General features: G+C 37.2%; 1 protein-coding gene across 4 annotated transcripts; it reads right to left on the bottom strand.

The window, feature by feature from the left end:
• Positions 1–150: 150 nt before the first annotated feature.
• Positions 151–8915, bottom strand: LOC109182901 (protein AATF-like). 4 transcript variants are annotated; one of them, XM_019333148.1, is made up of 14 exons: positions 8631–8913; positions 7751–7891; positions 7397–7662; positions 6634–6706; positions 6106–6180; positions 5920–6024; positions 5694–5736; positions 4362–4443; positions 3757–3859; positions 3578–3673; positions 3193–3219; positions 2931–3033; positions 2640–2724; positions 151–390 (listed from the first exon to the last, which is right to left on the bottom strand). In XM_019333148.1, the coding sequence occupies exons 2-14, from the start codon at positions 7859–7861 to the stop codon at positions 267–269; spliced, it is 1293 nt and encodes a 430-aa protein (XP_019188693.1). In that variant the 5' UTR covers positions 7862–7891; positions 8631–8913; the 3' UTR covers positions 151–266. The 4 variants fall into 4 exon arrangements, with proteins under 4 accessions (XP_019188693.1, XP_019188691.1, XP_019188692.1 ...); XM_019333146.1 differs by having other exon boundaries at positions 7397–7665; positions 8631–8912; XM_019333147.1 differs by having other exon boundaries at positions 7397–7665; positions 8679–8912.
• Between the last annotated feature and the right edge of the window lie 4815 nt (positions 8916–13730).

The raw sequence follows: 13730 nt of genomic DNA, 5'->3' as shown, positions 1-13730 counted from the left end.
CCTGCCTCCTTCAATTGAATTTTTGGCAGGTTTATTTAACGAGGTCGAGCCTTTATTGGTAAAATTTTGTGAGGTGGAGAGTGCTCCATACTCGTTCAATAAACCTTCTCTGAATCATTCCTAGCTTTTACTAATTTTTAGACTCAAACATTTTAGCTCAACATAATGACTATATTCATCTAATTTTTCACGAAATCCATCCAACCAAAACTGAATTTAATGAATACAAAATTTCTGATTGTCTTAACGACAGGCTTCACTATACTTCAACCAGCAGCTTGTATCTGGGTTCTAAACCCAAACAAATTCTCAAATAACTTGGGGGCCATGGGAGGCAGTTCCATGGGCTGAGCAGCCATGAAATTCACAATCTTTTCATGTACATTATATCTGCATAATACCCAAAATTGTGTTAGATTTGCACACTAATTACCACAGTTGCATAGGCGCTAGTCGGGCAATAGAGGACAACTAGTCGGGCAATAGAGGGGCACCTAGCGCCTAGACCACCTAGGCGGCGCCTACAGTGCACGTGTGGTAAATAACTATAACAATATACAACTATATATATATATATATATATATATATATATATATATATATATATATATATATATATATATATAGAATTAAGTTTCAGTGCGGGTGAGTTTCCCGTGCGGTTGTGCGGGTGATTAAGGTGCGTGAGTCTTGTGCTTAAGGTGCGTGAGTATGCACTTAATGAGAGTTGTTGAAACTTAAGGTGCATTAGTTTTGTGTTAAATGTGCGTGAGTTTTGTACTTAAGGTGCGTGAGCCTTGTGCTTACAGTGCGTGAGTTTTGTGCTTTAAGGTGCGTGAGTGTATACATAATGTGAGTTGTTGTTGAAACTTAAGGTGCATGAGTTTTGTGCTTAAGGTGCGCGAGTTTTGTGCTTAATTGTGAGTTATTGAAACTTAAGGAGCATGAGTTTTGTGCTTAAGGTGCACGAGTTTTGTACTTAAGGTGAGTGGTTGTTGAAACTTAAGGTGCGTGAGTTTTGGGCATAAGGTGCGTGAGTTTTGGGCTTAAGGTGCGTGAGGTTTGTGCTTAAGGTGTATGATTTTAGTGCTTAAGGTGCGTGGATTTGTGTTCTTAAGGTGTTTTATTTGTGTGCTTAATGTACGTGTATTGTGTACTTAAAGTGTGTCAATTTAATGCTTAATGTGCGTCCACCCGCATGACCGCACGAGAAGCCCTCCTGCACCTGATCCCTTCCCTATGTTGAAAACTAAAGAGTTAGGTTTATCTATAGGGTTGTGTCTGTTTATGAATAGGTGTCAGTTACGAGTAGTTATTTACAATTATGTATTTGTGTATATATATGTACTGTGTTTCTGTATTAGAAACAGAGAGAATATACCAATATAATTTCAATTTTATATTCATTTCCTAGTCTTGATTCTTTATATTGCTTCCGCCTAACTGGCGGGTGGTATTATTCTCCACCCGCCAGACCATTCCATCTTCCAAATTCAACATGGTATCAGAGCCTACTTTCCTAGGGTATTTCAAACATCAAAATTGTATTTTTCCTTGTGATGTATTCTCCGGTGAAAATTCCAGATTGTTGTTTTGCCCTTGGACCTTTTGGTGAAGTTTGAAGGCTTTTTGGGTTGGTTGCCAAACCTCTTTCCGGGGTGTTTTTGGTATAACCGTATTTGTTTCTTTATATTCGGTATACCACACTTAGTCCCTAGGTTTTCATGTTTGGCACCTTGTTTATTTCCAGAAGCTTCTTTTGTTATTCACTTATCCTATAAGAGGTATAAACAACAATCATGTGGTTTTCTCGGTATTCATACAACAATCTATGGGCTCTACTACATCCCCTTTGCTGCTCATGATTTGGTTGCTCTGCCGTTCTTTATGGAGATTGTTGATTGGCAAATCCTAGAATGCTTATGTTGCTGTGAGGGTGTTCGTGTTAATCTTCGCCCTTGGTGACTTCATTCCCAAGGTTGTTTGTGACAAGCTTCGCCCTGGTGCCTTCATTCCCAAGGGTTGTTTATAGCATTGTTCCTCCGAAGCCATCCAACATTGTTATTCTCTAGCTGCTTTTAATCTTCATTTGTAATGTAGAGTGTATGTTTTAATCCAAGCTTGGAACTTCTAGATTGAAAACTAAAGAGTTAGGTTTATCTATAGGGTTGTGTCTGTTTATGAATAGGTGTCAGTTATGGGTAGTTACGGGTAGTTACTTACAGTTATGTATTTGTGTATATATATGTACTGTGTTTCTGTATTAGAAACAGAGAGAATATACCAATATAATTTCAGTGTTATATTCATTTCCTAGTCTTGATTCTTTATATTGCTTCCGCCTAACTGGCGGGTGGTATTATTCCATCTTCCAAATTCAACACCCTATATATATATATACACATACACACACACACACAAAATTAAAAAAATTAACCCGGCCGAGTTCGCAACTGAGTCGGCCAAGTTGAGCGCCTAGGCGACCGACTGCCTAAATGGCACTTAGGGAATAAATCTCCTCGGCCTAGGGACGCCTAGTGCCTAGGCTGTAGCCTAAGCCAATTTTTACAGCACTACTAATTACTAAATCATGATTGTGTTAGGGAAGGTGTAAAAGAATAATCAGTCCGGCAGCTGACCTGATTTTTCGACTCTTTGAGGCTCGCCGGTCAACAATTTTTCTTTTCTTTGTTTGTAGTCTTTTCAGGGTATAAAATGCCTTATCTGTAAATGATAGAGCATTGAAACATTCCAACTTTTTGAGTAAATATTATAAACAATCAACAACCTTATTAGTCTTGACACTTCATTAACAATACTCTCAATTTCTTGCATTGCTTTCATCTTATATAAGAGCATACACGTACTACATGCCTATATGACAAATTGAAAAAGGAGTGATGAGATAAAAGATTGTTGAAGAATCTTACCGGATGAAGTTGGATCAATTGTCTCAAAAAATTCCTTGAGCAATTGCTGATAGAAATCGGAATCATCCAGAAGTTCTGGGTTGCCGTCAGCATTTATGCCCTCCTGATCAAGTTATACAAAATTCAGCATCTTCAATATTCTCTTACCGATCAGAGAAAAAGAATTGAGTAGAGTTGTTGCAGAAAAACAATCTTGAGCGGAAGTTACTGCTAGTACTGCATAATCAAATAGTAAAACAAACGAATGAATATACATACATACCTCTTGTGTGGTTGTAAGATCTGGAACCTGGCCAAGAGAAAGGGTATAATAAAATCAGTATTTCCTATTGCCATGTAATCAAATTGAAGTACAAAAAGGCAAGATGTTGAGCATATATATAATATATAAACATAAATGTGCAATAGGCTTTTAGTTAAGATGAAACACATGCTTCAATTTGGATTCAAAGCCAACCCCATGCCAAGGGTCATGGTTTTGAATCTTCTGGTCACCCGATAAAAAGAGACTATGGTCCACGTGTTGCTTGGAGCCCATCAAAAGTAACCGGCTCGTACACGAGGGGCGTGTTGAGCATATAATATATACACATAAATGTGGGCTTTTAGTTGAGAAGAACACATGTTTCAAGTGAAGACAGACTTACAGTTCCAAATAGAGCAACTGCAGATCTGCTAAGCTGCATACCCTTTATCATTTTACTTGGATCTCTCATGTAATTACCCACTTGTTGACTAATACTCTGCAATTAAAATATAAGATAAGAAATGCGAAAAGCTTGTTCATTTTTCCACATACACATCATCCAAAATCCTGCAACCAAACCTGATTAAACGCATGCAATTTGCCTTTAACTGCAGCAGCACCACTTGTTACTTGGGTCCTCCTCTGCCATTTGTCTACTGACTTGTCTCTAAACGAAGACATCCTTTCCATGAAGAACAAAAGGCATCATGAGTATTAACTTATGCAAAATAATAATCTATAAATAAACGAAAAAAATAAAATAAAATAAATACTACAGAACTAACATCATGAGTACACCATTAGGAATGTAAAATGAAATGAACGGCTGCAGTTTCTTATTTTCTTTTTGTTTTAAATAAGAACAAAGAATTGCTCCGTATAGATCATAAAGGGCAAAATTGCATCACAAAATTAATAAATTAATCATATATTGTTTATACTATACTGCTAAATACAGTTGATCCACAGCAGTTTTGCATGTATACCGTCACCCCATTTCTTTCAAGAAGAACAAATTAGAAGTAACATACATGATTTAGTAATGTTCCATGGAAAGCAAGATGACTTGTTTTGTTCTATGAACATTCCATTGATATAAGACATGTAGTGACCAAGATCATGCTTAAACAGACTAAAAATATATTGATATGGTATAGAGCAGGCAGAAGCAGCATGAAAGATACCTTGAATGCATTTGGGTAATTTGCAACCATTCTTCATCACTTTTGCCAATGGACTGATGAGAAGCTTCCGAAACTTCAAAACCTATTGCATAATTAACATTCAAGACAAATATTTAGGAAACCAAGCATTGAATCAGAAAACCACAACCAGACCATACCAACTCCAAAAGTATAATCATAGGAAAGTGAAGTCTTGAGCCTAACCATAGATCAATTCAATAACTGTAGAGAATATCAGGGAAAAGCATAGGAAAACAGCCAATGTAGAGATGCCAAAAGATGTAATAAATTTCCAATGCTGGGGCAGCAAATGGAATATGTGGTTTAGAATTAATACTAGCTGGGGTACTCCGAAGACTGCCACATTTAGTCCTAAACTTTCAATTTAACCACTCGTGGTCCTTTAACTTTCAAATTTAACCAGCTGTGGTCCTTCCGTTAGTTTAAGTAAGGGCAAAGTTAAGACCATGGCTAGTTAAAAATTTAAAAGTTGAAGGACCACAGGTGGTTAACTTGAAACTTGAAGGACCATGGATGGTGTAACTTGAGTTGAAGGACCACATGTGGTTAAATTGAAAGTTTAGGACTAAACGTGGCGGTGCCACTATACTCGGAGGATCCCAACTAGTATTAACTCTTATGGTTTATTTCAATTAAAGTTTTAGGTGGTCCTTCCATTGCATTTTAGGTGAGTCTCAGGCTCTCATAGCATGAAAATTTTCTCATGACGGTACTTCCCTCTCAAATGCCCAAAATACTCTAATGGAAATTTGATTTCTCATGTTCTTGATTCAGGTGATCAAAGCTCGTCTGAAATGTAGTTGGAGGGGCTAATTAGAACTGTATGTGAAACATTGGTGATTGATTTCAACCGAAACACACTACAAAGTGTATCACAACTAATACAGTAATACATCGAAGATTAAAGAAAAATTTATATAATTAAAATTGATCATTAACTACTAATACAGTAATACATCGAAGATTGAAGAAAAAATTATATAATTAAAATTGTTCATTAACTGGCTCCAATAAACCCACGTTTGGCCAAATGAAGTTAGATCAAAGATGCACAACATAAAAGTAATATCAACCCTGTAGCCTAACTTCAGCATAAAGCAATACACGCTTTTTTTTTCTAAAAAATTAAAAAAATAAATAAATAAAATAAATAAATAAAAAAGTTGTTTCTGCGAGAGAGAAACCAAATAAAGAATTCATTTTGAAATAGGATGGCGATACAGATAAAGTCAGAACTTCTACTTGTCAAGATAGAATATAGGAAGACCAGTTACTCAAATAGAATGTTTAATATGTAAGAACATGTCATACCATCTGTGGATTGAGTAATTGATGGATTCTTCTCAAGAAGTGCCTGCAAAATTTATTTTTGAATTTTAGGTGAATATGTTTAACACTGTATCCAACTCTTCAACACTATATAAAACATAAAATATTAAAAATAAAAATAAAACAATATGCACCATACTATTAAAACCTTATTCATAATTCAGCTACACTAATAAGCTGATTTGGTATTATCAATTGATCATCGTACCTCCTGTAATTCCAATATAGAATCCAAAGTCTTCTTTGAAGAACCAATTAGATCTGAATATGCCTCACTAACTTCATCCCCATAGAATGAAGACTTAATTGGCTCCTGAAGAAAATGAACTTGAAATCAACCATACTGTAAAGCGCAACCGAATGTACACATCAAATAATTCAAGAGAATATGGACCTGAGGAAGTCTATTGGAGTTTGAAAATGCTTTCTGCAGCAAGAATCTTAACTCAAGAGTCTTGTCCCAAAGAACCTTTGCGAAGGAATAAAAATGCAGATTAGAGAAAGGATTTTGAAAATCATGCTAGACACATGATTGAAAAGCCATAATACTGAAAGATAGACATGGATAGATGCAGAGCAATACTGGGAGCAATGATGCATTAATACAAATTACCATATAATTCAAACTGACTGCCCAAAAGGGAAATATTTTTACTGAACCTTAAACCACAGATGTAACTTGTTCTAAAACATATATTACAGAAATTTGACTAAAACACAATAACACATACAGTAGAACACTTTATGATGACTAGAAGTCCATAGAATTAAAGCTTGTCTTTGGGGACTTTATATCCTAATTTCTTCAACGTTACCAAATTTTTATTCCATAGAAAGATTTTGGAGATGCTCAAATGAAGATCACATAGAAAAACACAATTGCATGTAAAACGACAAACTAAAGCATCAAGTGATATCATACCTTCTGATTTTTCACAGCTTCACCTTTTAAAATATCTTCATCCTTATGGCTTGTTAGATTACTTAGTAGATCTCTGAAGAAAAAAATGGCAGAATCAAGTTACAAAGTACATGACCATTTGCAATTTAGAAACTCAAATATATCCTTTGAAATAAGCTTTCCCAGGTTAGCAATTTGGTATTTACCAAAAATGATAGGGAAACACAATATCATGTAGGACCAATCTTAGAAGGAGGGAGGAAGAAGGAGAGAGGGAGGGGACAAAGGTAAAGAAAAAACCGTTGTTTGACATTTTTTGGGTAAATGTTCATGAAGGAATATCCATGTCCTGAACTAGACAGCATCTTAAGAGAAGATTGCAGTAGATTTGATATAATTCTTCTACAAACTGGAAATTTATGGCAATGTGAAATTGAGTCAATTAAAATATTCTTTCTTGTTTGATTATCAAGGTCCTTAATAATTTCATCAAAGTCCTTAATAACTTCAGCGTATGCACTTCCATTAAATATGCACTTCCATTAAATATAGAGTTATATTAAAAAGCGCACACACATGAGCAACCATGCAAAAATGACTACAGGCCTAATACCAACAAGGCAATTACCCTTGTTCCTCGTCTTTTACTTCAATTATTGAAGTTCAATATTTGATTGAATTAACTTTTCACCTTCCCTTTCAACTTCAAATGCCAAAAGAATCATCAAGATTATATGAGTGCAATTTAAATGCAAAATGGGCACAATCAAAGAGAAAACATTACTTCTCCTTGTGCTGAAGCTTCCTATATTCATTCTCAAGCACCTCCATTTCTGCATTCTTTTGCTCCTCATTCTGTTTCCATCCTTCTCTTTCATCATCCCCTTCCTCATCCTCATCATCATCATCATCATCATCTTCTTCACCAGTGTCATGACTTCCATAGTTGCTCTCTTCCTCCTCACCACCATCATCACTTACACTATTTCCCTCTTCCTCTTTGTCCTCATCACCATGGCTGTAATCACCGATGTCACCATTGCTATCACCCCCCTAAATAAGTGATAGTGAACACCAGCAACTCAAAATAATTATTATAGTAAAAAAAAAAAAAATAGAGATAGTGAAGAAGGCTAACATTAGGCAGCATATCATCTAGCATTTCATCACTGTCAAATTCAGAACCACTTTCACTCTCCTCCCTATTGATTTGTTGAGACCGCTTTCGAGACTTCCCCATCTCTTTCATCCCCAAAGCTCAAAGGACAGTGTATAGTGCCTGCCAAATTAGGAGGTCAATGGAGAATTTGAAGACATGGACAAATACCAGATTCAATATATTTTGTCTCTTTATATCTGTTAATCTACATTTGGGAGAAAATTATGCTAGAAGTTCCAAACAAGAGAGAAAGAGAGAGGTATACTAACACCCACCTGGAGAAAGGGCATGTCATAAATATGAATATATAATCTAAATATAATATGCTCTGAGCAGAGAGATAGTGATAGTCTATGTTTGTGACATTTAATGGCCTGTTTGGTACAATGTAGTTTGGTTGTAAAAGAATTGAAATTCAATGAAAGTTGAAATTACATTGTTTGGTTGGAGGGAATTGCAATTCCACGGAATTGCAATTCCCTCCTTTTACTGAATTACAATTCATGCCTCCACCCTAAGAATTGCAATTCCATGCTTTGCGGAATTGCAATCTTATTATAAATTACCAATTTACCCTCATTAACATTATTATATTAATATTATATAAGGGCATTTTAGTGTTTATTCACTTTTTCCCTCTCAATTTCCTATAACCCTATTCCTTCCTACCAAACAATGTAATTTAAATTCTACTTTATTTTTTTCCCACCGAATTACAATTCATTTCCCCCTAATTCCTTCCTTCCAACCAAAGTGGTGGTGGTGGTAGTGGAAGAAAAGCAAAGGGAACTAAGCAAAAAGAAGACACTACATGTGACTCATTACAAGTCATAACTCACATATCAACAATAAAGCATACATGTTACTCTCTATGTCTCTGTTAGTCAGATAGGTCTACCGTCATTACCGAAGGCTAGGGGAGGCACAGAGTGACGGAGAGTCAGTGACTACTGCCTACTATAGTACTAGGGTGAGAAGCAGAGGCACCGATCAGCATAGAGGCGGTCGCCAGTCAGCAGAGACGGAGAAGACTCAGGGCTCTGGTCTGGGTGTCTTACGTCTGGCCGAGAGACAGAGAGGTGACTGGAGAGCGTTTGAGGAGAGGGAAAGGTGAGCGACTTCGCAAATGCTGAATTGAGGGTTGAGGGCTGAAACCCTAAACTAAAAGCTTTTATATACTAATGTAATTCGAGTTTCGGGTCGGATTTGTAATTTATTTCCTGAACCCGGAACCCGAATCGAAATTACACACATTTGCTTTACTTTTTCGGAGTTAACCCCCGTTAACGGTCGAATTTGACCCGAATCGGGTTGTTCGATCGGGTTCGTGAGAATTTCGGGTCCGGCCCCTTTTTACCCCACCCCTAGTAGCTATTATTATAATTTGAAAGCAACAATTGCTTCAGGCTTAAAGAACCCTTAGTCCCATCACTCTTTTGACCTCATCTAAAGTTAGCTCATGAGTTTTCACCCCAGAAATTCATAATTACTGAGACATTCTTTAAATTCAATATAATCGCCATCTGGGTAAGTTGAGCGAGAATTTGTCCCTAACAGTCCCCTGGGTCATGCCAGAGTAATGACTGGCCAGTGCCCGAACATCTCTGTCAAGTTGCAGGCCTCCAAGTTGACTGAATCTCTTTTGCAACATTATCACTTCCAGCCTTCCAACATTATATATAGGGTGAGGTTCAAGTGAGGCTAGGGTATTATGTGAGGACTGTGGACAAATTGCATCCATTAGATCAGGCCATCTAACGGCGCCGATTGTACAAGGAGAGAATTGAAACGTGCAGGAAATCGGGTAAATAAGTATAGTAGTAATTAATATAAGAGGTAAAATGGTAAAATGATAATTGATTGTGCAATAAAAGAAAGGAAAGAGCGAAACGTTCGGGTATGTACGCGTAGGGTTAAAACGACGGAAGTGAAGGGAAGCTGTTGGAATTGCACATTCACCAGAGACGAAACCGAGAGCTCAAGCGACGACTAGTTGAAGCGGTGGGGGAGACTACACAACCGGGAGCTATGGCGGAGGGAACCCCAAGAAGAAGTCAACGACGTGCATCTCTTGAGGCAACGAGCAGACTCCGTAAGCGAAACCTTGTATATTTTTTTGATTTTTTTTTTTATTTCGATCACTTGCATGCAAAATTGGAAAGATTGTTTGTGAAATTGCATGTTCGAATGGTTTGCTTCTGTGCAAATTTTGATTTTCTTTTGGATAATAAAAATTAACTGATGGTGGGTGTCGATTAGGGCGATTGGCTTCGACTCCGTTAGAGTGTCGCCGATGGGTGAGGGCAGCAAATACAGTGTGGGAACAATGGGGTTCGTAGTCAATGGTTTTGTGCGATTTATATTTTTTTTTTGGATAATATAATATCGATGATGGGTGTTGAGTACCCCGACTGGATTGGACTACGTTGGAGTGTCGCTGGTGGGTGAGGACGAAAAATAGAGTGAGGGAACAGGGGGGGGGGGGGGGGGGAATTCGAAGGAAAAAAATGGGAGTTTGCTGTCAAGAAGTTTTTACCCGTTTTTTTATAAGCTTTTTATTAGGGAGGTTTAAGGTTATTCAAGAACAACCACCGTACTAGGTGTAGAAGTACTGGAGTGTATGGGATGAAGTGTGAGTCTGCACAAATAGGTAGAGGAGCAGACAAAATGTTGACGTTAAAAGACAAAGAAGACAAAATGGACGAGTGCACAAACTGGGAAAAAGTATAATGGAGACATAAAGTAGAGTTTTTGTTTTTAACCAATATTCCAAAAAAGTGTGGTTAATACTGAATTTGTTACCATATAAATGGATTGAAAACCATAAAAACAACAAGTAGGGACCACTAACAGTAAAACTGAATTTAATAATGACATACAAAGTGTTAGATAGAAATAAGTGTGGGTGGAAAAGTTAGTTGAGCCATAGGAAACTGTGGATTGGTACTATTCGTGAGTGGTACGAATATAAAAGTTGTTTATACTTTAAATGATTGCATTGTATAAACTAGTAACTTACCTGTGCGATGCACGGTCATTAAATATGGCCTATTAGTAATTCAAGATTATCGTCGTATAATAGTAATAAAAAAAATGAAAGCAAATTATAAATTATAAATTATTCAATAACAAATAGATAAATACATTACAAATTGTTAAAGATTTCTTTACATTACAAATAGATAACTCTTCATTCTCCCGATTTACTTATTTTTTTAATTGTTTTTAATTTCATTAAACATTAGTCTTGATTATTGAGATATAAAAATTAAAAAGCTTGCGTGAGTTCCCACTTTCCCAGTTCCCATGTCCCATCACCATAAACTTTTGCTATTCCCAAAAAGTCTTAAAATACTAAAAATTAAAAAGCCTTCCCCACCATCACATCTTGAAGTCTGATCTCTCTCAACCTCACCGTCTCTCTAATTCTCTCAACCTCACCGTCTCTCTAATTTTCTCAACCACGCATCATATCACTAATTCTCTCAACCTCAGATCTGTTACCATCTCTCTCAACCTCACATATGTTCCCATCATCTCTCAATCTTGAATATTGCCGGTAGCGGAGGCGGAGGTGGAGGTGGAGGGAGGCGACAGGCGTGAAGACACTTCGGCTGACTGCAGATTGGCGTGGGGGGAGTCCCTCGGCACCTAGCCAGAAGCCTAGAATCTGAACCACGATTCTTCACAAAAACAGAAAAAAAAAAGTTTGAGACAGTTCGGCCGGCTAGGCGGTCTAGGCGCCGCTAGCCGACCGCTTAGCCGCTCGGACGCGGAGGAGGCCGATTCCGGCCTTCCTCGCGGCGGTCGGGCGGCGCCTAGCGCCTAGGCGCCGATTAATTGGCGCCTTGGCGCGATTTTTGCAACATTGCACACATCTACAATTCCTAAAGTGTATGTATCTGCAAGTTAGAGGACATGCATGTCATATCTAAGTACAGATCTGGGTGTTTGGAGTGATATGTTCTCCTTAGAACGCATACGGAGTGAAGTGTGGAAGATCTACAAAAAGGTAAGTGTTGTTTTAGGTTTTTTTTTTTTATTTGGTTTTTATAAGTTATCTGCAAGTTAAGTGTTGGTCTTGGTCTTGAAAGTTAATCGTTCTGTTGTTGATGAAATAATTTCTTAATCCTTTTACACGTATTAACCGTTATGATTTTCCAGGAAATAGAGAGAAGTGATGAAGGTTAAGGTCATTTAGCACGGTGGTCAAAAAAGCAGGTATTGTTGAATAAAAACTCTAACAAATAATGTGTTAATACTGTTGGAAACCGTTGGTAGAAAAAAAAAAACAAATAATAATCAAAAATTAAGATTATTATTTTCTGAAAAAATAAGGAAGGAAAGATGGAGATATTTGGCTCGTGTTTGGTGTTGGGTTTTTGCAAGAGTCAAGCGATCACTCTTTCCTTAAAATCTTATTTGTCACCTCCCAAAGATGCTAGGAGCGTTGTGGCCTAGGCTTCCCATGATAAAACTTGGGAGTGATAAAGCCAGCAGGCCACTACCTGGGAATTGAATTTAGAATTGGAGAATTGAATTTAGAATTGGAGTTAATAGGGGATATTAATTCCGTACCTCTCGTGCTCTCCGTTTCGGCCGAACCAAGTGACTATACCGGCACGCAGGTGCCGGCGCACACGAGCTCGGGCTTGAATCAAGCCTTTTTCAATCTCGTCTAGTTGGAAATTGATTTGCACCCCCCCCCCCCCCCTCCCGCGAGAGAGAGCTTCTATGCTATACAATTCTACAAGCTTCAAAAGAGCTCTTGTATATAAGGAGGGAAAATCCTCATTCCAAACCAATGTGGGACAAAGCTCACTTTTCCCTTCCATTTTCCAACTCAAATGGGTCTACTTTGAGAATCAATATCTCATTCACCCATTATCCGTTTTGAGCGTACAATATATCAATCTCTTCGTCTCACTACGAAGAACCCGAATCCACTTTGACCCGACCCAAATCGAAAGTGGACCCCACTGATAATTGTACCACAAAATAGCCACTTAACAGGCCATTTTATGCCATTTTAAGCTATTTTTCCAACAAATACCTAGTAATGGTCTGGTTTGTTTACGTTTACCCCCGATAATTGTTGATGCCAAAATTTTCCTCATTTTGCTGTTAGGATAGTTGTAGATCCATATATCTGTTCTAGATGGTGATTAGTTTTTAATAGTCCCTGTTGTATATATAACCTTGATTATAGCATTAATTACTTAGATATGCACTGTCTTTTCAGTTTCATACACGTGAACTCTCTGTTCAACTTATTTTAGGGTAAACAAAATTTGTCCCTGAGTTTAATTTCTCGTATCTATATATTTTCACTGCAGTTTTTTCATAGATTTTGACTAAAAACCATTTTAAAGGTTCATGCAGATGATGATAGTTGAATTCTGATGCGCTTTGATTTTTAAATAGTGAGTAAGACATGTTGTAATTGTGTATTAAATGCATTTACAATACAGATTCCTCGAAAAGAGTACCTAGGCAAATTTAAAACCAACAAAACACGTCCATTATTTTAATACCAAACCAAAATGAATAAAAGTACCAAGTGCATGGAGAAATAAAGCGTAAACAAAATGTGCCAAAACAAAGAAAAAAATATAAAAACTATGGAGGCAATATGATTATATTTTTTCCTTTCGCATTGGGCAGGTACGACTATTATGCCCATACTCATCGCAAGTGTGACATTGACGTTGAGGACCATACACCTGCACTCTACAACAGTATTAGCAAAGTCATAAATCACCATGAAGACCAACTCAATAGCTTCTTCAACATCAAAATGAGTTACCATCCCAACGACGTTTGAATTCAATATACGACACAAAAAAGATCTTGCAACAATCTCGGCTTGAACATCTTAAAAACATTTATAGTATAAACTCCACCCGCATGCTTCTCAATCAGCAATGGTGTATTGCACAAAGGTAAATGAGCCTCACAA

The sequence above is a fragment of the Ipomoea nil genome, unplaced genomic scaffold (genome assembly GCF_001879475.1).
Source record: "Ipomoea nil cultivar Tokyo-kokei standard unplaced genomic scaffold, Asagao_1.1 scaffold1074, whole genome shotgun sequence".
In the NCBI taxonomy this organism is placed as follows: Eukaryota; Viridiplantae; Streptophyta; class Magnoliopsida; order Solanales; family Convolvulaceae; genus Ipomoea; species Ipomoea nil.
The sequence above is the reverse complement of the archived record's forward strand: the minus strand, read 5'-3'. Positions and strand labels throughout refer to the sequence as shown.

Coding starts and splice junctions, on each gene's coding strand:
- LOC109182901 (XM_019333146.1), bottom strand. CDS start 7,861: ATGAAAGAGATGGGGAAGTCTCGAAAGCGGTCTCAACAAATCAATAGG. Junction 5,737..5,919: donor CTATATTGGAATTACAGGAG/GTACGATGATCA, acceptor TAAATTTTGCAG/GCACTTCTTGAGAAGAATCC. Junction 3,860..4,361: donor ATTACCCAAATGCATTCAAG/GTATCTTTCATG, acceptor CTTCATGGAAAG/GATGTCTTCGTTTAGAGACA.